The 25,884-nt window shown below is 37.2% G+C and overlaps 2 protein-coding genes across 2 annotated transcripts; one reads left to right on the forward strand and one right to left on the reverse strand.

The window, feature by feature from the left end:
• Positions 1-17,050: 17,050 nt before the first annotated feature.
• Positions 17,051-19,310, reverse strand: LOC138890372 (uncharacterized). Its single transcript, XM_070173754.1, has 5 exons — positions 19,080-19,310; positions 18,930-18,984; positions 18,559-18,679; positions 17,715-18,459; positions 17,051-17,578 (listed from the first exon to the last, which is right to left on the reverse strand). Exons 1-5 carry the CDS (start codon positions 19,308-19,310, stop codon positions 17,051-17,053), a joined length of 1,680 nt encoding a protein of 559 aa, XP_070029855.1.
• Positions 19,311-22,120: 2,810 nt separating this feature from the next.
• LOC104236919 (MFP1 attachment factor 1-like) lies at positions 22,121-22,699 on the forward strand. The gene has a single exon (XM_009790965.2). The coding sequence runs from the start codon at positions 22,121-22,123 to the stop codon at positions 22,697-22,699; it is 579 nt and encodes a 192-aa protein (XP_009789267.1).
• The last annotated feature ends 3,185 nt before the right edge of the window (positions 22,700-25,884 follow it).

Consider the following 25,884-nt stretch of genomic DNA (forward strand, 5'->3'; position numbering starts at 1 on the left):
TCTTTTTTATGTTTTTGAATGATTTTTCAGAAAGACTCGAGGCAGCTCAAAAAGAATTTGGTGAGCTTATGCAGCTATATGAAAAAGGAGAAATACATATATTCACACCTGTTGCCTCACAGACAGGTGTGAAGTGTGCTGGTATTATTTTATAAAGTTTAGTCAGTATTTATTTATTTATTTATTTATTTTTTGCATGAAGATACATGATCTGTTGGAATGCAAACACCATCTGTGTCGCAACACTTAGACCGGGTAGTTATTTTCTGCAATTCGATTACAATCTGTTTTTTTGCCTAATGTATGTTTTCTATCAATTTTATTTATGTTTATATTTTTCTTGCTTTTGCAGATCTCATCTGATGCATCGAAACTTCTTCCAAAACCTAAGAGAAGGAAGATTTCCAGTTCTCCTATGTGTGATACCAGTGATATCCCTAACTTCACTTTATGTTCATTTTCACTTGGTAGTACACAAAGGACTAATTTAGAAGGTAATTCTACTGTTGTTGTTGTTCGTGAAGAGACACAAGAACGTCGTGAACAGCAGGGAGTTGGTCAAGCATCTGCCACGATGGCTGTGGTTTTTCCCCCTACTGCTGAACAGCAGCAGTTAGTTGTGACGGAACAGCAGGAAGAGCAAGCAAAAGGAAAACCAGATAAAAAATGGAAAAGGATTCGTATGGAGAGTATTTGGTTGAGATCTCCTTACGTAGTTCATAAACGAAAGGAAAGGGGGCAAGATTGGAAAGTAGGAAAGAATATACGAAGGTGTCCCTTCCATTATGTTAATCAAGACAATGGATTGATGCAAAGATTTACAGAGTGGTTGAAGATGGATGCCAGTGAATATGATTCCAATCCATTCAGATTAGCTGGAATTGATATTCGAAAATCATTCTTTACCGAGCTTATGGATCCTAACTCTGATCTTGCGGATGAAGTAAGTTATTAAGTTTGTTTTTTGAATTGGTTTTTAACTGTATTTCCCAAAACTTCAGCTTATTTTTTATAGTAAAGTTTTTGTACTGTAATTTGGAAAACTTCAACTTTATTCATACTAAAATGCTGAAGTTTTTTAGCTTATTTGCTAAAATTTCAGCCTAACCGTGCTGAAGTTTTTGACATGCATTCTCTAGTTTTTTTCAAAACTTTTAAATCAAACATGCTGAAGTTTTTTAGATTATTTTCTAACACTTCAAACTGAATATGCTTAAGTTTTTGTCATGGTGTTTGTAGTTTTTTACATGTTATCATTTGTTGTTGTTCATTTGCAGCATATGGATGTGGGCATATATTACTTGCGCAAAAAATATTGCTATCACCTTCCAACTTATCCAAAATCAAGATTTGCAGTAACAGATTTAATTTTTGATCAGTATATGACTAAGCTGGCTGGTATTCATCCTTCAGAAGAATAGATGGATAAAATTAAAAAAAGGAAGCAAAAGAGAATGGAGGATCAAAAAAATATCAAATCAAAGAGAAAGAGGATATCCAAACAACAAGCTCAAGAAGAAGAAGAAGCGGTTATTCAGCCACTTACGGACTTTAGTTGGTTTGAGGAAGAATCAACGAATGAAAAGGTAGCCAACTACGTAAAAGGCCTCGACCTTTCCTGTGGTATTTCATGGGCATCTGCCAGAAAAGTATTCTTTCAATTTTGACTTAAACCAATGACGGGCCAGAGATCTACGCACTACTTTTTTGGAATTCTGGACTTTAAAGATAAAATTATATATGTGTATGATTCCATGGGCAGTGTAACATATGAGCGTGCGGTTGAACATTTCAGAAATTATGCCCGATTGATCCCACACTATCTCAAATGCTTGGAATTTGGGCCACACAATAAATTTTATGGGGTTAGTCCTGTGGAAAATTTTCAAATTAAGTGGATGACCTCACCGCAGCTGACTTACAAGTACGTGTTTTGCATATGTTTTATCATGCATCTTATGTTTATTATTTTTTGCCCTTGTGTTAACTATTTTTCATGTTCTTTTTGTAGTGTTGGTTGTGGTGTATTTGCTCTTAAGTTAATTGATATGCGGTTGAATAAAGAAGATGTCTTCAATTTCGATCAAAGTCAGTCATTGACCTTCAGGAGAGAATTGGCTGCCAATCTTTGGGCTCATAGAAAGTGGAAACAAGATAGCGGCTATGAAACTCCAGAAGAACAACAAGGACATGATTATGGAGATTTTGAAGAGACTGTGTGTGAATTTTTTGATTAGAGGATTGGCTGCACATAATTTATATTTTGTGAATATACATTAAGTATTTTTTTATTTCACTTTTGTTCATACAAATATGTTTGTGTCTTTTATTATAAATTTTAAGTACATTTTTGTTGAAAAACCTTAAGCATGAAGTAAATGACTTCTGCCTTTTAAGCTGAAGTTTTGGTTAAAAGTCATAACAAAAGTGTCGACTGTAAGACAAAAACTTCAGCTTATCAAATGCTGAAGTTTTTATAGATACACTAAAAAACTTCAGCACGTTGGGCTGAAGTTTTTTTTGAAAAAGCTATACGAAAAAACTATTGAATCCAACACAAAAATTTCAGCTTATCAAGAGCTAAAGATTTTAAAAATACACTAAAAAACTTCAGCACATTGGGCTGAAGTTTTTTGAAAATGCTTTACGACAAAAACTATTGAATCCAACACAAAAACTTCAGCTTATCAAATGTTGAAGTTTTTAGAAATACACTAAAAAACTTCAGCACATTGGGCTGAAGTTTTTTGAAAAAGCTGTACGAAAAAACTATTGAATCCAACATAAAAACTTCAGCTTATCAAGAGTTGAAGTTTTTAGAAATAAACTAAAAAGCTTCAGCACATTGGGCTGAAGTTATTTGAAAAAGCTGTACGAAAAAACTATTGAATCCAACACAAAAACTTCAGCTTATCAAGAGCTGAAGTTTTTAGAAATACACTAAAAACTTCAGCACATTGGGCTGAAGTTTTTTTTGAAAAAGTTATACGAAAAAACTATTGAATGCAATACAAAAACTTCAGCTTAACAAGAGCTAAAGTCTTTAGAAATACACTACAAAACTTCAGCACATTGGGTTGAAGTTTTTTGAAAAAGCTTTACGACAAAAACTTTAGCATGTTTTGGTATTTTTTTAATTTGATACTTATCTTTTTTGCATTTTCTAGCTATTTTTTGTCATTTATCACCTATATCACCTACTTTTTGTGGCCTTATTTTTTACTATTTTTTATTGCATTTACCAACTACTAGCATTTACCTCTTACTTGTTTTGCCAACTACTTATCTTCTTACATTCAATTTCTCTAAACAAAAAACAGTTAACAATCTCTTCAGCATTTATAGATATTAAATTGATTAGGTGCACTCTTTGTCTATATTAATGATCTCTTCACTTAAAAATTTTCATAGTCATCCATAGACTTCTATTATATTTCTTTAAATTTATATTCAAAGAAAAACAAGAAAATGCTGACAGAGACATGCTTATTGGGTGTAGCAGGGAGTTCATGAGAAGCAAAGATAATGAAGAAAATGTCTAAATACTTCATATGTGAAGGAGAGTGGCTAGATCAAACACTCGAGCTCCAGGACAATTTGCTCTTTTTACTAGTTGATAAATCTAAGTTTTAGTAAAATTGTCTTGGGGCTCGAGTATTTGATGTGGCCACTCTCCGTCACATATGAAGTTTTTTGGACTTCTCCTTCATTATCTTTGCTTCCCATGAATTTCCAGATTCACACCAGTAAGCATGTCTTTGCCAACATTTTCTTGTTTTTTCCTTATGAAAGAAGACAGGAGTTGCTAAAAAAATCATAGTACTAAACTTTGTCAACCTGTGTCTGACAGAAAACGCTTTGGTGGAATTAAATTTGGTGAAATGGAGGGTGACTGTCTTATAGCTCATGGTGCTGCAGCGAATTTGCATGAACGCCTTTTCACATTTAGTGGGTCCTCCTAGATGCACATATGTGGAAAATGCAATAATATGACAAATGTAATTAAGAGGTCCGTACAAGGTGGTAAAGAAAGGTGCTCGTATTGCCGCTTTTGTGAATCAGTTGAAGACATAGTGAAGGTTCATGGAGTTTTGTTAAGAAACCCAAGAAGAGCAACTAGGACATGACTATGGAGAATATGAAGACACTCTATCAATTTTTTGAATAGAGAATAACTTGTAAACAAAAAACTAAATTTTTCTTCTTTTTTTCAAGGATGTAAGCGAAAACAAAATTGGATTGTGTGAATATACATTATTTTGTGTGATTTATGTGATGTCTTTTAAATTTTTGTTCTATTCACATTACAGTTTTTTAGTATACTTGGATTGATTCAAATATGCTAAACTTCAGTATGAAGTAAATAACTTCTGCTTTTTAAGCTAAAGTTTTGGTTAAAAGTCATAACAAAAGTATCAAATGTAGGACAAAAACTTAAGCTTTTTCTGCGTAAGTTATTTGAAAAAGCTTTACGACAAAAAATATCGAGTCCAGGACAAAAACTTCAGCTTATCAAGTGCTGAAGGTTTTAGAAATGAACTAAATAACTTCAATACATGGAGCTGATATTATTTGAAAAAGCTTTACGACAAAAACTATCGAGTCTAGGAGAAAAACTTCAGCTCATCAAGTACTGAAGTTTTCAGAAATGAACTAACTAATTTCAGCATATTGAGCTAAAGTTTTTGAAAAAGCATTTACAACAAAACTATTGAATGCACGATGAAAAACTTCAGCTTATTATGTGCTGAGGTTTTAGAAATGAATTAAAAAACTTCAGCACATTGGGCTGAAGTTTTTGAAAAAACTTATGACAAAAACTTCAGCATGTTTTGGTATTTTTTTAAGTTGATACTTATCTTTTTTGCATTTACTATCTACTTTTTGTCTTTTGTCACCTACTTCATTTTTCATTTAAATTTGTTTGACCATATAGTAAATGATCCGAAAAGTTATTTTTCAGGCTGAAGTTATTTTTTTACTATAGAAAAACTATGGGCTTATTAGGGCTGAAGTTACATTTCCTTTTGCATTTGCCACATACTTGTTTTACCACCTACTTATCTTGTTTCATTCAATTTCTCTGAATGTAAAACAGTAAAAACACCTGAAAAGTTACTTTTACATTTATAGATATTTAATTGATTATGTGAACACTTTGTCTATATTAACAATCTCTTCACTTGAAAATTTCATAGTCATTCATAGATTTTCATCATATTTCTTTAAATTTATATTCATCCTTAGTCTTTCAGCTTTTGTTAAAGAAAGAATGTCTGGTGGAAGTGGAAGTAGGAAGCCTAATTTTGATGAAATCATGCAGAAGTGGGAGACTTTGAAGTGTGAGTGGTACAATAACAAACTGATGGCTAATCTTATGCTTTTGTGAGATCAAATAAAGGATGATTGGGAGAGAATCAGACCAAAGCTCTTTGCCAATGAATCATTCTAGAACAGGCTTAACCTGGAACGTAGTTGTGGAGGTTATTCAACCTAGTTCGACAAGGTTGTGCAGCAGTTTGATAGTTTTCAGTTTCCCAGCTGGAACGACTATTCCAAGCTGCAAAACAACCTGAAGACTCTTCTTCCTCTTATGGACAGAGTAATCGTCGAACAAAGTCAGCTGCGTGATGAATTCGACAAGTTGAAGATTGATCTCCTTGGATTCAGTGGTCTTTTGCTCGACTATCCTATAGTTATCTCCGATACTGATGATGATGAGATATTTAGAGAAATTGAGGAGTACTGGGATGATGATGATGGTGGTGGTGATGATGATTGTTAGTGTTTCTTATCCTTTATTTATGTTTTAATGCTGTGCTTTTTTGTTTACTTCATGTCACGACCCCAAACTGGCCCGGTCGTGATGGCGCCTCTCGTGAAGACAAGGCCAGCCAACACAACACTCATATAACCCTTTAATCATCTAGAGTCGTTTTAAGCCTTTAATTAAACAATATTTCATAATACGTCTGAATGAACAGTGCGGAATAACATACAAGCCTGACATCGGGGTGTCACTAGCCATGAGCATCTACCAAGGTCTGGATACAACAAAAACAGTCAAGTGTACTAAGTACAAAAATGGAAATGAGATGAAGAAACAGTGCTGCGAACGTCGTGCAACCACCTTGCTAACTCTGATGACTCCGCGTATGAGCAATCAATACCCACTACCGGGTTCTGAAATACCTGAATCTGCACACGAGGTGCAGGGAGTAATGTGAGTACTCCAACCCAGTAAGTAATAAGAGTAAATAAAGACCGAGCAGTAGGAAACAATGAATCCACATTCATGATAACTCAATAAGCACACAGGCTGCTAATTCAGAATACAAGTCGATCGTCTTATTAAAATCCAGCCTTTTGGTAAAAATCATTTGAAAATGCTTTCGGATAGTTTCAGTAGGGGTTCAATACCATTTATAATTAAAGAGATGAAAAACCATAATCGGCCCCTCGGGCAAAACATAGTTCGTAAACAACCCCTCGGGTAAAAAAGGAATCATAAACACCTCATAACATGAAAATTTCAGTGGAAATAACAAAGCCAAATCAGTGATTAAAATTCTGAACATCTCATAAACCCCAGCTTAAATGAAAGTTGTTTTAAAACATTTGTTCAACACTTTCGACAGAGGCTCAATATAAAGATAAGTGAAGACAGTCAATAAATCAACATATTCGATAGAAACTTATTTTTAAAGAGGAGTGAAAATCAATAAGTTCATAAACAGACCCCTCAGGCAAAGCATCACTCATGTGCATGCATATATATATATATCGCCCCTCGGGCAAGCCTCTCAGTCACTCGTGACTCAACTCTTACCAATCAGCGCTCATACTCAACACTCACACTCAATAGGTACCATATAGTAACCGTTGCGGCGCGCAGCCCGATCCATATATCTCGTCGATGGTGCTCACTGGGGTGTGCAAACTCCGGAGGGGCTCCTACAGCCCAAGCGCTATATCGCTGCGGCGTGCATCCCAATCCAACATATCGCTGCGGCATGCAGTATATATATATATATATATATATATATATTTCTGCTGCGTGCATCCCGATCCATAACTATATTATCCTCACAACCAGGCTCTCGGCCTCTCTCAGTCATTAACCTCACAATCAGACTCTCGGTCTATCTCAATCATCAACCTCATATATATATATATATATATTGCTGCTGCGTGCAGCCCAATCCATAACTATATAATCCTCACAACCAGGCTCTCGGCCTCTCTCAGTCATTGATCTCACAATCAGACTCTCGGTCTATCTCAGTCATCAACCTCACGATCACTCAGACCATCAGTAAAACAGGGAACTCGACCGAAACAATTTTCATATTTTTAAGAAATAAAGTGATAAACCAAATTTAAACAATAAACAGGTAAAACACGACTGAGGATATGCTCTCAAAACAAATAGAGTAAGGAAAAATAGTGGAAGTGCCCCTAAGGGTCTCAGCAGGTCGGCACAAGGCCCCAAACATGGCATACAACCCAAAATATAATAACATCAAACAATTAACTATCAGTTACGCATTAAAATAATCGTTCAGAATGGACTAAGTCACAATCCCCAGCGGTGATCTACTCCACGCTCGTCATCTAGCGTGTAAGTCACCTTAACATAGCACAATGATGTGTAATTCGGGGTTTCAAACCCTCAGAACAACATTTACAATCATTACTTACCTCGAACCGGCTACAACTCTAGCTCGCGATGCCTTTGCCCTCGAATCGGGCTCCACGCACGTAGAATTTATCCAAAATTAGAACGAATACATCACAATATTCTAAGGGAACAGAGCCCAAGCGAAAACGATCGAAAAATATCAAAAATCTCGAAATTTGCAAAACCCGAGCCCCGGGCCCACTTCTCGAAACTCAAAAATTTTCATATCATTAGATTCCTTATCTCCTCACCAGTGCATACATAACAAAAGTTCTCAAATTCGACCCCAAATGGTCCTTCATATCCCAAATCAAAAGTCCAATTTCTCAAGCCCTAGTTCTTCAATTCTAGGCTTAGTTTTCCATGAATTTCTAGGTGGATTTCACAATATAATCGAGTTTTAAAATCAAGATTCTTACCTCAAGTCGATTCCTCTTGAATCCCTCTTTAATTTCCTTCAAAAATCTCCAAAAACGAGCAACCATGGGTGAAAATAGACCCAAAATCGCGGACAAGACGACTTAAAAACATTATGCCCAGGACTGCCTTACCTTCTTCGCGGATGCTGTCAACCACCCGCGAACGCGTAGAACAAAAATTGTGTTGACCAACTTTACCCTACGCGAACGCAACATGCCATTCGTGAACGCAGTACTTCCATAGCCTTGACCTTTGCGAACACGTTTGCTCTATCGCGAACGCGATGACTAACTGACCATCAGACCCAATTCCTCCTACGCGATCGCCTATACACCCTCGCGAATGCGATGCGGTCCTCTCTCATACCTTCGCGAATGCAGCATGGACCCTCACGAACGCGATGCTTATGAATCCTGACCCTTCGCGAATGCGAGATCCCCTTCGCGAACACGAATGCCAAAATGCCTGCAGCTGAAACCTACAATTTCTGAAGTTCTCAAAACATGAAATTGATCCGTTTAACCTCCCGAAACACACCCGAGGCCCTCGGGACCTCAACCAAACCTACCAGCATAACCCATAACATCATTCGAACTTGTTCCAGTCATCAAAACACCTCAACCTATATCAAATTTCCTGAAACTCATCGAATTCAAGCCTACGTTTTCTAAAAACTTCTGAAATACGTTTTCGATCAAAAACCTAACCAAACCACGTCCGAATGACCTGAAAGTTTGCACACACATCCCAAATGACATAACGAAACTACTACAACTCTCGGAATTCCATTCTGACTCTCGGATCAAAATCTCACCTACCAACCGAAAATCGCCAAAATCTCAACTTTGCCAATTCAAGCCTAGTTCTATTCCGGACCTCCAAAACTAATTCCGATCATGCTCCTAAGTCATAAATCACCCAACGAAGCTAACCAAATCATAAAAATTCTGTTCCGAGCTCATATACAAATATGTCAACTGTTGGTCAAACCTTTCAAATTCAAAGCTTTCATCTGAGACTGTTCTTTCAAATTCATTCTGATTTTCCTGAAAACCAAAACCAACGATCTACATCAGTCATAATACCTTACATAGGGCAAGTCATGCTTGGGAACTGGCGATCAAAGGGCAAAAGCTCAAAACGACCCGTCGGTTCGTTACATCCTCCCCCACTTAAACACATGTTCGTCCTCGAGCGTACCCAGAGTGGTTCTAGAAGCCAACCAATAACTGAATAACTTTACCATGCATATACCCGGGGGTGATCCCACATCACCCTATCTCATATAGGTTTGATAACATAATGCAACTGAAATTTCACAATCCGACCTAGCCCATAAACCTTAGAACCACATTTCCACTCCTGAGATCATCCACAAGATCAAAATCTCACATCTATACTCCGAATAAGCCCTAACTGGCTGTAATAACCCATACTTGCAACCTCAGGTGCAATTACATGGTATACCATATACCTCAACCACTTGTAGTGATAACTTCTAATCACAATAGCTGCACACAACAACCGAATACCGGTAGAAAACCTCTTATCAACCAAAGTCTCATTCCCAACACTTTCATATGCTGCCAATAATAAATAAACCATATAGTAATCCATAACCATTCCTCAGATCAACCATTCATGAAGCCACTTCTCCTTTGGCAAAAACCATAGCAATTTCTGAGTCGAACCTCGATATTATCCTTCCAACATGCTGAAATCAAATCCGTTCGTATTCATTAATGATCCAAACGATCTTCTCTAATCCAACACACCACGCGGGTGACATGACACATCAATAGAGTCCTAAGCCATAACTAGCATAATACGCGCACCAATAAGCAACGGTCCGAATATACTCAATTCATAAAAATAACCCAAATGAAAGAGTTGTCCCTCAAGCTCACCAGTACCATCACAATACAAGGCTGAGAACCTGTCTCTCATCATAGAAATAGAACACATGAATCTAACCTGCAAGGTCATATCTCCACATAGCTTCGCTGAAATGCATGATCCTACCCAACACTGCTCCACATGAAACACCTCAAGTCACTGTGCTTGAAATTGACAACCACACACAATTTGATGTCTAGAACCAAAGCAATTCATTACACCTACGGTGAAACAAGCAACATATACCACGCAAACCCGATAGGACATAACCGCTACGCCATTCACCGAGCAACACCCAATTACTCTTCCCGCTCGACTTCGACTATGAACCCCAATAGAACCGCACCATATGTGCCCATAACCAACAAATCGTAACGTCTCGCAACACAGAAAGGCAACTCATAGATCTCCCCGGATCACCAATAGACTTAATAACAGTCGAATCGACACATCCCTCAACAATGCAATTCGGAGCCAACCAAGCCGACTCAAGTTAGAACACGCACCCACATCGGCCCACCAATGAACTCTTTATCAAGGAAATCCTGAAGCTGTTCCTTCCACTACTATAACTCATGCCGGTGCCATACGATACGGTGCCCGACACCAAATCAATACCGAAATCGACAACCCTGCCCGGCGGCATGCTCGGCCACAAGAAACACATCCGAAAAGTCTCTCACCACTGGAACTGAATAAATATGAGGAGCCTCAGCACTGGCGCCCATCACAAGAGCCCAAATAAGAAAGACAAATCCTTCCCAGCCGTCCGCTGGTTCTTTGAAATATAAAACCACTCTACTAGGACATACTCCGACGCATCTCGCCACTCAACCCGTGGCATTTTCAGCATTGCCCGTAGCGCAATAGTCCAGAATAGCCCAACATAGAGACAACCAGTCTAAACCCCAATATCACATCCAATATCTAACATACCAAGCAACGAAAGATCCGCTCGGGTCTCCAAACCTCGATAGTCACTAAGCAGTGCCGATACACACGATCTACCACCACAACATAGCCTGAATATGGGAATTTCTATCTCTAAATCCACACAGCACATGAATCACCATTCCCGATCCCAATTTTGTCATCCGAATACATGCCACACCTTTAATACCCAATCATATCATGAGAGATACTCTAAAATTCTTCTGTGCCACCAAGCAACTCGAATATCAGTAGCCAATCTAGCCAGAAAGTGTCGTAATACTACCGATGTGCCATTAACTTAATCACATTGCACTTCTACTGAAACATATACTCTCGTCAAATAACTTCCAATTAGCCGTACCATTTCCTTAATCATCTGAGGCTACCTGTTGCTTAAGGGTTTCATGAACTTCCTTTCAGAATTAACTGTAACTTTACACATGCAAATCTCGATCCTCACAACATACCGCATATACCATACCGTCCTAGGATAACATGATAACTTCATCTCCCTTCCGAGCCACAGACAACTACGTACTCCACTAGTCAAAACTTTCCATTGGCCCCATCTAGAAGAAAAATCACTATACATCGCATGTCCATAGAAGATATACATCTCCAAACCTCGGTAAAAACCATCAAGAACTCTCCGAGTTCCCTTGCACAAACCAGACCTGCCAGGACTGAATCCTTCGAACTCAACCGAGCTACGCAGATTACTAAAACCCAAGAGAAGTGCCGAGAAACACCTGTAGAAAATCATTACCTCGCAAGCATCCAAAGAGCTAATCGTATCCTTACCATACCAACTCGGCCTACTTCCAAGCTATCCCATCTATCCGAATTTCCTTCTGATTTACCTTCAACTTGGTACTCATTCTTACTATAACATCACAATTCCTCAACCCAGACTTACCACACGGGACCCAAGCATAAAGTCGCACCGTCTAAGGCTCATAAGCCGTTGAATACTTTCTCAGATATTCCCACGAGCACCACGATCAAAGTACTTTGCTCTGAAGAGACTTCCTGCAAATCTAAATCTGTTACCTTTACCTTCCTGGTACTGCTACATAGAATTTCTTAATTTATAAAGAAAATACCACAAGTATCAACATCTTCCAATGAAAACTCAGTTTCTAACCACAGATACAACTTTAAAATACCCAATTGTTATACGTAAAATCTTGAACACATTAGAACCATTCTCGAGAGTCATTCACTCTATTCAAACTACAATTAGCCTGATCAAATGAACAGAACCACCCGTACCTCAATAGTACTCCGAGATCTCCGGGTGTAACCTCATCCTAGAACAACCAAACCACTTCCTGCTCTATGCACCGAGCATCCATTACCACAACAGCTCAAGACACTCTGAGATTCCCATACACCTATGAAGCATGACATAACCTCTGTCAAAAATTTTCCTTTACTCGAGACATCCTCGGTCTCAGTCCCCGTAAGCCATAACTGATTCACCAGTGCGCCTCAAACTGGAACCAATATAGTACATAACCATGCAATCAACAAATCAACAGCAGACTCCCCCACTTGGCTCGAAATCATAGATCAAAACACACTCAATTTCTTGTAACACATATACTCTATTGATGCCATAATACCATAGTGAGATTAAACTCAAATCTTTTGTAAGCTTGCGAAAACACAAATCATCTAGTACTTTAACTCTTATGCAAATCTCGCATTCACTCTCACAACAGTTAGGCCCCCCTCTCTTAAGCAACCCATTTAAATTACGACACATATCTTTCACTTGCAGATGAGATCTGCTAATAGAAAGCATAAGGATCACACAACTTCTGAACACTTCGCAGGAGATAACCCACCAGATTTGCCTCAACTAACATTCCCGCATACCTTCCACTGTCGTAAACTTTACGCAGTCACTTAGTCTTTTTGAGTCTAAACCCATACCGTAACATGAAATTTATTTCACTCCAACTAAGAAACATGAAAAGATTCTTCACACACCCACAACTCGGGGCTATACCTCGAATCAAGATGGAATTCAAACACCTAATAGTTCTTCTATCCTCCAGTGGACCTTTCTCATCGCTTCTAAATTATATGGATATGTCTCGCAATACTAACATACTCATCACATAGCCATCCAGCCGTCGCTCCCTCTAATAGGGACAATACTGAACATATAAGTTCAAAAATACTTGCTCACACAATCAGCACCTCGGTGCTCAAGCCATAGGCAAATATCCAGCCTCAAGTCCTCCAGACTGGCCCAACATCAACTCACAGAGATCACATCTCGCCCACCGATCGGGGAATCACAAGCCATCAAGGCATATCTAATACTGAGCGCTTATGCGTGCATATGAACGCGTGGAAGGAATTCAAAGAGTTACATTTCAAGCTGAATCAAGGACGTACGATAAGAATTCAAGAACGTGAAGTTTTCCAAAAGGTTCTGCAGCCTCTCGAGGATAAATACAGACGTCTTTGTACCGATCCGCGAGACTCTACCAAACCTGCTTATGACTCGTGAGACCTATGTAACCTAGGCTCTGATACTAACTTGTCACGACCCCAAACCGGCCCGGTCGTGATGGCACCTCTCGTGAAGAAACAATGCTACGAACGTCATGCAGCCACCTTGCTAACTCTGATGACTCCACATCTGAGTAATCAATACCCGCTACTGGGTTCTGAAATACCTGAATCTGCACACGAGGTGCAGGGAGTAATGTGAGTACTCCAACCCAGTAAGTAATAAGACTAAATAAAGACTGAGCATTAGTAGGAAATGATGAATCCACATTCATGATAACTCAATAAGCACACAGGCTGCTAATTCAGAATACGAGTCAATCGTCTTATTAAAATCCAGCCTTTTGGTAAAAATCATTTGAAAATGCTTTCCGACAGTTTCAATAGGGGTTCAATACCATTTATAATTAAAGAGATGAAAAGCCATAATCGGCTCCTCGGGCAAAACATAGTTCGTAAACAGCCCCTCGGGCAAAACATGAATCATAAACACCTCATAACATGAAAATCTCAGTGGAAATAACAAAGTCAAATCAGTGATTAAAATTCTGAACATCTCATAAACCCTAGATTAAATGAAAGTTGTTTTAAAACATTTGTTCAACACTTTCGATAGAGGCTCAATATAAGATGAGCGAAGACAGTCAATAAATCAACATATTCGATAGAAACTCATTTTTAAAGAGGAGCGAAAATCAATAAGTTCATAAACAGACCCCTCAGGCAAAGCATCACTCATGTGCATGTATATATCTATCGCCCCTCGGGCAAGCCTCTCAGTCACTCGTGACTCAACTCTTACCAATCAGCGCTCACACTCAGCCCTCACACTCAATAGATACCATATAGTAACCGTTGCGGCGTGCAACCCGATCCATATATCTCGTCGACGGCGCTCACTAGGGTGTGCAGACTCCGGAGGGGCTCTTACAGCCCAAGCGCTATATCGCTGTGGCGTGCAGCCCAATCCAACATATCGCTGCAGCCTGATCCATATAAGTATCGCTGCGGCATGCAATCCGATCCATATACACATATATATTGCTGCGGCGTGCAGCCCGATCCATAACTATGTAATCCTCATAACCAGGCTCTCGGCCTCTCTCAGTCATTAAACTCACAATCAGACTCTCGGTCTATCTCAGTCATCAACCTCACGATCACTCGGACCATCAGTAAAATAGGGAACTTGGCCCAAACAGTTTTCATATTTTTAAGAAATAAAGTGATAAACCAGATTTAAACAATAAACAGGTAAAACACGACTGAGGATATGCTTTCAAAACAAATAGAGTGAGGAAAAATAGTGAAAATGCCCCTAAGGGTTTCAGCAGGTCGGCACAAGGCCCCAAACATGGCATACAACCCAAAATATAATAACATCAAACAAGTAACTATCAGTTACACATTAAAATAATCGTTCGGAATGGACTAAGTCACAATCCCCAGCGGTGCTCTACTCCACGCTTGTCATCTAGCATGTAAGTCACCTCAATATAGCACAACGATGTGTAATTCGGGGTTTCAAACCCTTAGAACAACATTTACAATCATTACTTACCTCGAACCGGCTACAACTCTAGCTCGCGATACCTTTGCCCTCGAATCGAGCTCCACGCGCGTCGAATCTATCCAAAATTAGAACGAATACATCACAATATTCTAAGGGAACAGAGCCCAAGCGAAAACGATCGAAAAATATCAAAAATCTCGAAATTTGCAAAACCCGAGCCCCGGGACCACTTCTCGAAACTCAGAAATTTTCATATCATTAGATTCCTTATCTCCTCACGAGTGCATACATAACAAAAGTTCTCAAATTCGACCCCAAATGGTCCTTCAAATCTCAAATCAAAAGTCCAATTTCTCAAGCCCTAGTTCTTCAATTCTAGGCTTAGTTTTCCATGAATTTCTAGGTGGATTTCACAATATAATCGAGTTTTAAGATCAAGATTCTTACCTCAAATCGATTCCTCTTGAATCCCTCTTTAATTTTCTTCAAAAATCTCCAAAAACGAGCGGCCATGTGTGAAAATAGACCCAAAATCGCGGACAAGACGACTTAAAAACATTATGCCCAGGCCTGACTTACCTTCTTCCCGGATGCGGTCAACCACCCGCGAACGCGTAGCACAAAAATTGCGTTGACCAACTTTACCCTACGCGAGCGCGACATGCCAGTCGCGAACGCAGTGCTTCCATAGCCTTGACCTTCGCGAACACGTTTGCTCTATCGCGAACGCAATGACTAACTGACCATCAGACCCAATTCCTCCTACGCGTTCGCCTATACACCCTCGCGAACGTGATGCGGTCCTCTCACATACCTTAGTGAATGCGGCATGGCCAAAATGCCTGCAACTGAAACCTGCAATTTCTGAAGTTCTCAAAACATGAAATTGATCCGTTTAACCTCCCGAAACACACCCCTAGGCCCTCTGGACCTCAACTAAACCTACCAAAATAACCCATAACATCATTCGAACTTGTTCCAGTCATCAAAACACCTCAAACTACATCAAATTTCCCGAAACTCATCGAATTCAAGCCTAAGTTTTCTAAAAACTTCCGAAATACTTTTTCGATCAAAAACCCAACCAAACTACATCCGAATGATCTGGAATTTTGCACACACATCCCAAATGACATAGCAAAGCTACTGCAACTCTCGGAATTCCATTCCGACTCCCAGATCAAAATCTCACCTACCAACCGGAAATTGCCAAAATCTCAACTTTGCCAATTCAAGCCTAGTTCTATTCCGGACCTCCAAAACCAATTCTGATCACGCTCTAAGTCATAAATCACCCAACGAAGCTAACCAAATAATAAAAATTCCGTTCTGAGCTCATATACAAATAAGTCAACTGTTGGTCAAACCTTTCAAATTCAAAGCTTTCATTTGAGACTGTTCTTTCAAATTCATTCCGATTTTTCTAAAAACCAAAACGAACGATCTACTTTAGTCATAATACCTTACACAGGGCAAGTCATTCCCGAGAACTGACGATCAAAGTGCAAAAGCTCAAAACGACTGGTGGGGTCGTTACACTTCAGCCCAGAGAGCTGAAGTTTTTAGGTTCATTTTGTATAACTTCAGCCCAGAGAGTTGATGTTTTTGTTTGTACTTTGTGTGTTGTTCTCATCTCTTTTTGTATCAATGTAATTCTCATCCTCTTTCTTCTTAGCTTTATATTGTATTATCCTTGTTATTTGTTGGTATTTGCTTTATACTTCTTAGTTGGTTTTTATGTTTAGTTTTTGTAATTCTTTTTTATGTTTTTATGTTGTGCTTTTTTGTAATGAATATGCTGAAGTTATTAAGTTCATTTTCTATAACTTCAGCTTAGAGATGCTGAAGATTTTGTTTGTACATGTCTTTCTTTTGTGTGTTGTACGCGTATGTGTGTGTGTCTGAGTGTGTGTGCTTGTGTTAAGGATATGTATTTCACATACTGTAACCTGAAGTTTTTTCTCGCAGAAGTCATTGAGTACTTTTTTAAAATGTAACTAAACCTGTAAGCCTGCTCAACAAAAATGAGTGATTTGTACTTTAGTAGTATATAAAATAGTCCAAGAGTCCTATGAAAAAAATCACATTTCAAATATGTCATACAATAATGAAAGTCTAAATTCAGACCTAGGATTATTGAAGGTTGAAGTATTTTTCAATGTGTTTCTTTGAATATGGTGAGCTGCTGGAGAAGACAAGCAAGTTGTTCTGTTATGCCCAATTTGTTTACACCGACTGCATTTGGTAGACTTGAATGGTACTGATTCAGTCACAAGTATATGCCTCTTCTTTTGTCTTCTTCCTTGTAAAATCTCTACATCGGGAGGTTTTGTGATCTCAGATTGTACATTTTGTGGTATATCCCATGATTTTTGATCTCCCACGGTATTCACATGTCCTTCATATATTTTCAACCATGTTTCCTTTGAATACCAGTTTGAGCAGTAATCAGATTTCTGCAGATATCTCTTATTAATAACAACAATTGCATGTGGACAAGGCAATTCATCAAGTTGGAATTCCAGACAGTCATAAGTTCTCTTTAAGTCCACAATGAATTCGATTCCTTCACTATTTATTCTGAACAACATGGAATCAAGGTTGAATACCTAACAAGGAATAAAAATTAAGACAAACTATATTAGTGTATTGTTGCTTCAAAAAGAAAAAGTATGAAATTTTTTAAATGTAAGCAGTAAATCACTGCAACAGATATAAAAGGCTGAAATTAATAAATATACTCACAAATATTTTACAAGCCAAGTCCATCTTCTTAGTCATCTCTTCTTCTGTCCATATTGATACTCTGTGAAAAGTTTCATTTGCCTTTTTTCTCCGTTCGTAAAACCACTCTCCCAACTTTTCTTGGATGAAATCTAACATTCTTAAAATAGACATTTCTCTCTCTTTTAGTAAAATGGAATTCATTGATTCTACCATATTTGTTGTTAGCATATCATAACGTCGCCGTGGGAACCACGATCGAGCCCATCTTTCTGGAGGCTCTTCCATTATGTAATTGTATGTTTCCTTGTCAATACTTTTGAGTTGGGACATTAACTGATTAAAATCTTCACATTTGTATGACCTTGCAGCACTTTGAAAAAGATTTATTACCGTAGCTTTTGCATGTCTTTGCTTTAAATTTTTCTCAAAGTGATAGAGGTAGATACCATGGTGAGTTTCAGGAAATTTTTTTCTAATCCCATTTGCAATCGATTGGTTTCTATCTGACAAGAAAACCAATTCACGACGGACTTGAATTGATTTTCTCATTTCCTCGAAGAACCAAATGTATTCCTCATTGTTTTCTGATTCTGCTACACCAAAACATAGAGGAAAGATTTGATTGTTTGCATCCTTTGATACATCAACAAATAGAACACCACGATATTTGGACTTTAAAAACATTGCATCTACTGCAATAACGGGTCTACAGTAGGACCAACCAGCTACTGATGCCGCATGAGCAAAGAACATGTAAGCAAATCTGTACAGTAAAACACAAAAAAACAAATCATAAGGTATGAAGTTTTTCAAATAGGAACATTTGAAACTTCAGGCTGATGGTTAGTATTGTTTTGCTTACCTATTATGTGTATCTCTTTTTATGCTTGTGTACGTTCCTGGATTTTTGCACACCATCATGTGTAGGTATGAAGGAAGAATCTGGTAGTTCTCTTCAGGTGTTCCCCTTATGCAAGCAACAACTTTTTGAATAGCACGTCATGCCTTGTGATAACCAATGTCAATTCCAAATTTCTTTTTCATTTCATTTTCTACAAAGGATGGTGTAACCTCTATATTTTTGTCTCGAACAAGTTCTATAATTTGTTCACTTATAAAATTTGATGTAGCATGATTCTGATATGATTTTCTTGCATCAACCGAGCATTCATGGATGTTATGATATTTTATCACCCTGAATAGTGTGGAATTTTTTATTCTGGTAGCACGTACATTCCAACCACATTTGTCCACGATGCATTTCAGCTAGTATCTCTTTGAACATGATCTAACAACAGTGAATTCAACTTTTTGGTTTATCTCCAAGCTGCAGAAAAATTTAGTCATGTTTTGTTTGTTCTAAAAAATTGATCCAACTCTTACTTCCTTAGGCAACGCATCGTGCCTAAGTATTTTACATGGTGGAGATTCTTTCAGCTTTCTCCTTACTCTTTTTCTTGATTTCTGAGAAGCAGAAGAACTTTCAGCAATTTCTTCAATTCTATCTGATGTTATCGGTATAAGCTCCATGTTTACTTCATCTTCGTTGTTGCTTATCATTGCAGAAGGTAACAAAAAGCTTTGTTGGATTGTGTGTTGGTTGTCAATTTGCATTATTAGTTGTCCTTCTTCTTCTTGGTCATCGACAAACTGGTTTGAATTTATTGGAGGAGGGGTAATTGTTGCAGCATTATATATTCTGAAGCAGCTGTAATGTTAGAAGGTTGTTGCTCGTTGTCTACTTCCATTATTGGTTGTCCTACTTCATGTTGATAATCAGCAAAAGGTTCTGAATCTATCGCATATGCAAGAGATTGTTTGAATGCTACAGATTCTGAAGGTTGTATTTTTTCGATGATGAAATGGCAATTCTTGTAGGATGAATCAGTTGTAAGCAAATGTATACAGATACTGAGTTCTTCATTAGAAGTTACAAGCATTCCTTTGCTTGTATTTAGTTTGATATCAAACCATACTTTTAGTGCATATCTGGTTGAATCAATATTTGCAACTTCACTAATTTTCTTCAGGAAAGTAATGAATGGTATGTGCTTATTAAGTAGAACAAGTTTTGTATCATGATCCAAGTATTCATCCTGCAGATCCATGTTTAGTGGCAAGTATTAGGAAAGTGAACAAACGAATTTTTAGGCATCTTCTGTTGAAATTTTTTGGAAAAAGATGTATGACATAATTAATGAATCGTGCACAGAAACCTTTAGCTTATTAAGTGCAGAAGTTTTTAGAAATAAGCTTAATAACTTCAGCATATCAACTGAAGTTTTTTTTTTGAAAAAGCTATATGACAGGGATTCATAAATGCAGGGAAAAAAACTTCAGCTCATTAAGTGTTGAAGTTTTTAGAAATGAACTAAATAACTTTAGCACATTGGGCTGAAGTTTTAGCAAATGAATTCAACAAACTTGAGCATGTTTCAGCATTAATTGCATAGTATACAGGAGTAACCTACACAATTAAAGTAGTAATTATATTTGTGTTAGGGGTATGTGTTAGTGTAATAATTATATTTTTCCTATATAAGCATGCTATTCCTTGTGAGTTTATTCACTCAAACACATATATTTTAGCAGACATAAAATACAAAAAGGAGAAAAATGAATGCTGTCATCAGGCAAATAGTGGAAGAAATCAAACAAGACATTATAGAGGCTTTTGAGCTGAAACTGGATGAGCTCATAGAGAAGTACGACAGGGAGTTGGAAGAAATTAACAACAAGCTTGATACGCTTGTGATGTATGCAAGATTTGATAATCTTGCTGATGAAGATGCTCGTCCATCTGGTAGTGACGACGACGACGACGACGATGATGATATGGACGATTAGTTTTTCATTTTGTTATTTATGTTATTTATGTAATTTAATTTATCTTTTTTGATGTTTAATGAAATATTTAGTTTTTGTTTTAAGTTTTTTTTTTTGCGTTTTTTTAATATTAATTCTATTCAAACTCGAAAAATAGCAGAGGAAATGAACTATATAACTTCAGCAGGAATTAACAAAAACTAATCCGAATATTAAGCATTTTTTGGTATGAAGTTTTTTCAAAAATTCATAATAAAATACATAGTGTTTGATGAAAACTTCAAGCATGAACTAAAAATTATTTTTAAACTTAGAAAATAACAGAGCAATTAACAAAAACTTATCCGAAAATTACATATTGCACGACAAAATATTAAGTATTTTTAGCAGATGAACTAAAAAAACTTCAGCAAACAAAAAATTATATGAAAAATGTTTTACATATTCCTGAAAACATAAGCATTTTTTGGTATGAAGTTTTTCCAAAAAATGATAATAAAATACATAGTGCGGGAGGAAAACTTCAGCTCCATTAGCCGAAGGTTTTACAGATTAACTAAAGAACTTCAGCACCTGTGCTGAAGTTTTTTGTGCAATATGAAATTTAATTTGATGTTTTATTATTTTTTACCCAGTGTAATAGGAAAACTTCAGCAGGAAGAGCTGAAGTTTTCAAATATTAACTAAAATATTTCAGCACTTATGCCGAAGTTTTTTGTGCAATATGAAATTTTAATTTATGTTTTATTTTTTTACCCAGTGTAATATGCAAACTTCAGCTTTTAAATATTAACAAAAAAACTTTAGGACCTATGCTGAAATTTTTTGTGCATAGGTGTTTTAAATATTAAAACACTCATATAATGTTTTAATATAATTTTTTCTTCGTTGTGTTATTTGCCAACTCGTTTTGCTGAATTTTTTAGATATGAACTAAATAACTTCAGTTTGTTTCGGCATATTTGTTGGATTAGAATGTTAGAATTCACCGTCAAACAGATTTAGAATGCAAATTCAGCATATCAGCGAAGTTCGTCAAACAACTTCAATCAATCAATCAATCAGAAAACATATAATTCAAAAACTATTTTGAATTCTCGATATGAATTTGAATACTTACAATGTATTTGAATTTGAATTTGGAATTTGAATCTGGTTACGAGAGGCGATCTCAGGAGAAACGGATTGATGGAGGAGATACGAAGGAGATCTGGAATTTGAATATGAGTATGCTTGATGCAACTTTTATATGTTTTGGAAGGGGTATAATTGTCATATTATTACGAATTTTTTATTAGTTGGATACGAAATCAATAATTTTTAAAAATAGGGTATATGTTAAAAGGTGACATAAAAATAGGTTACGACCGCAAATCGCCCTCTCAAGTGGTGAAGCACCATTTTAGGTCCAACATATTTTGGGCCACTATCGATCGGCCCACAATTAGCCCACGAACCTATCTTCCATGAATTCCACCAAAGTCACAGAGATTCGTCTTTCTCCGCAAAACATTATTGGTAAATTAATTTCGTCTTTAATAGCTCCATTAACTCCTCCTTTTTCCTTTTTTTATTGATCCCAATTTCCAACTTTCAAAATGGCCGATAACTTGGACGAGGAACAAAGCTACACAGATAACAACGAGCAACAACAGAAAGTTCCAGAAGACCCAACACAACCCAAAACCCCAACCTCTACCACCACCACAGAACCACCATCAATGGCGGACACCGATTCAGCTCAAGCCCAAGAAACCGTTACTCACGAGACCCAAAACAAGCCGACGACCGTTTCATTTAGCATTTGGCCACCGACTCAACGTACTCGTGACGCCGTCACTAGCCGTCTCATCGAGTCTCTATCAACACCGTCCATACTCTCAAAACGGTACGGCACTATCCCCCACGACGAGGCTTCCGATATTGCTAAGCTGATTGAGGAGGAGGCTTTTACCGCCGCTGGATCCACAGCTATAGGTGATGACGATGGCATTGAGATACTTCAGGTTTATTCGAAGGAGATCAGTAAACGCATGCTTGACGCCGTTAAGTCCAGATCTGCTCCGTCTGCTGATGATTCTGCCGCTTTAACGGAGACTGAGAGTAAACCGTCATCGGAGCCTATCTCTGATTCGGCTGTCACGGGGGAAAACTCATCCGTTGAAACCGAATCCTGAAAATGCACCGAGGTCATGTTTTCTTAAGTATATGTCTCTGTTGTGAGAAAATTTCTAGGGTTCCGCTAATCTACAATTTACAAGCTGCGTTTTACCGTGAGATCATCTTTATGCTGTCTATGGATTATTAAAGTGGTTAAATGTAATGTTAGATATCTTGGAAATTGCTATCTAAAGGTGGTTGATGGATAAAGTTTGGATTTTGATGTGATGTTATCTTGGAAATTTCCTTTTAATGCCTTTTGATTTGCATGCTATTGACGGTTTCTGCTTATATATCAATGCCTTTTGTTATTGTGTACTTCATTTATTATATGTTTCATAGTAGTTCATTTAGTCATTTTTGTTCTTCTGTCGGTTGTGCTTAGACCTCCATAATTTTGGAAATCCTGGGTAGGTGGACTGTGTGAACTCTCGGTTTTATGTTAAGTTTTTTGCAGAATGAATTTATATGAAATTGCTTACTGCTGATGAAGAGATTGTAAGTCTATGAGAAATGATAGGAAACATATGTAAATGACTTGAAGTTTTCTGACAGTGAATTTCCTTCTACTCAGGGTATAGTCTGATAGCAACATAGGGACAGAGTAAGCCTTTTGTTGGTTACAATAAAGTCGTTCCTTCTATATCTAGGTATGAAGTCCATGTATAGTTCTAGATCTATCTATCGGAAAAGATATCTAGAAATTGATGTTAATTTGGTTTCAAGATCTATGAATAAGAGAAATTCCTAAATATCCATTCAAGAAATTAGATGAATAGGGAGGACAAAGCCAGCTGAGGAAATCACTAGATGTCCTATCGAAGCAGTAGATTCTGGAGATGATAAGACAAATGAAACATTCTTTTCAGGGAGAATTCTGTTGTTTCAGTTATAGATAGTGAGTTATCAGTAGCTTTTTGTTCATTAGTATTTACTTTATAGCTAGAGTATAGGAACCTAGACATGCATTTCATTTTTTCCTTTTATGAGGCTGGTATGATTTGTTTGCTTCCCTGTATTTTGTTAGATGTTGAGGTCCAATTAGGATGGTGAAAGAGTACCTCTATTCTGAATTTGTATGGGCTGCAATCTATACTCATTTTTCAACTCCATGCACGTTCTAGAGAATCTTATAAATTTTGGAACCCAGAAAACTTGATCTGGATAAACTCCAAATTGTCACAAGGAGTAGTTGCGTGAGCAATGGTGGTAGTTCGGGTCCTCCTTATTGGAGTTTCATTCATCTTTTTATCTAGGATTAAAGTTACATTGTTTGGCTTCAAATTTTATTATGAAGCTCAATATTTTAGGTGAGTTAGTGCCAAAGAATTATTATGTGAAAGCATTGGATGGGTCTTTCATTATTATGTGAAATCATTATTATGTGAAAAAGGATTTCAGTTCACGGAACTTGTTACGAGGAGCCTGAGAATGAAAGGTAATGGTTGTTCGCTTTCAGTGTAACTTTTAATCTCATTGGATGGGTCTTTCAGTTTTATCTTTTTCATAGCTTCACGAATCTAAATTTTCTGCTTATCTTGGTAGTAGTGCTTTGACCAGCTTGAATCGTAGAGAACTTTGCTGAGAAGTAGAAGGTTTCTTGCTTATAAATCGTGTAACCCAGACTAACATAGCTAATCCTTGATAATTGTTAGGATGGTGTCTGTTATAGATTACAGCATATAGCTCAAATCCATGAGTAATAATACCCAGCAAGCAATAATAACCTTTAAAGTGGTATGTTGCTTTTGTATGACTTGTATACGGTTATGGCCTTGATTAATAGAAAGAATCAACTCTTTCTTAGAATTTGGGCTAGAATTCTGAGAAGTGTCATGTCAAAGAATAAGTGCAGCTTGCATCTATAACTGTAAGGAAGCAAAACAAGCTAGTCTTTCTTCAAATCCACAGTTTAAATAAATACCGGTCATTCTATAACATAAAAGAAAAAAGAACCTTTTTGGAAAAGAAAAGAAGAGAAAAGAACAATAACAAAAAGAAACACCCATTTATATTGGGTGCAATTCTATCGAAAATTATATGGTACATTGGTGGAGTAATATATTCATCTACAATGTCAAAAGGACATCCATTTAATTGAATGCATTGAATTCATAGCACAAAGAATATGCCTCGTCAAAACCTTGTTAGGAAAAAACTTATTGGAGGAAATCCTAGTGAAGGAAAAAGAGTACATAGTTCTTTGTAATACTCATTGCTTGTTGCGTATTAATTAAGTGGATGTTCATTTGACATTATACATGAATGTGTTAATTAAACTTCATTAATGTATCTTGTAACTTTCCATGGAATTGCACCCCATATAATTGGATGTTTCAAGTCCAACAAGGACTCACTTGTGGAAATAAGAAGAGATCTCTCATTCTTTCATATTCTTGTCAATTCTCTTTGTGTTATTGTTCTTTCTCTTCTATTTTATAACAGGTCAGGGTTTCTTGACCCATCAAGTTTATTAGTATTGTCATATACGTGTGAAATGCAGGAAAGGGTAGTAAATTGTATGATGGAAGAATTTCAGCTCTGATATATGTTTTAAGTTTGTTTGGATTGTCCAGCCTGATTTTACGTCGGGACTTTGTCATTTCAGTTCCAGGAAGTGTATAGTCACTGCTGCACTTGTTCATTTGCTTATAGTTTTGCCAAGTTGTGTGGTATTCATATACAGCTGTTACATATACACAATTATGAGTTTGTATCAGCTATGTTTAATTTCCTCCCTGTTACTGGTGCGATAAGTATTGCTGAGACATGATTATTGTGATTCTCATAGAAATTTCTGAGTACAATGTATTATCGTTTTTAACTTCACGGATGTTATGGAGAATCTGATGAACTTGGGGACCAACTTATTAATGTGATGTGGAAGGTACTCCTCGTCGTCTGCTTGAAATGTAGTGTGTGCTCATATTTAACTTCATGCACGTCAGGGAGAATTTGATGAACTTCTTTACCAAGTAAAGCGGAATAGAATGAGGCTCAAGATTTGGCATAATGAGTTGTTGCTGATATTGCAAATGTGGATCTGCAACATTGTTGCTCATCTTATCTAGACTTATTAGGCTTGGCATGGTTGATTTGCTCAAGAATTTGCTATGCTTATGGAGTAGCCGAGAAAGGGGTGCAGGTTGAATTGTAGCAGCGAAGGAGCGTTGGCCTTATCATCTTCCTTGTATGTTCTCTC

This window comes from Nicotiana sylvestris, chromosome 4 (genome assembly GCF_000393655.2).
Source record: "Nicotiana sylvestris chromosome 4, ASM39365v2, whole genome shotgun sequence".
NCBI lineage: Eukaryota > Viridiplantae > Streptophyta > Magnoliopsida > Solanales > Solanaceae > Nicotiana > Nicotiana sylvestris.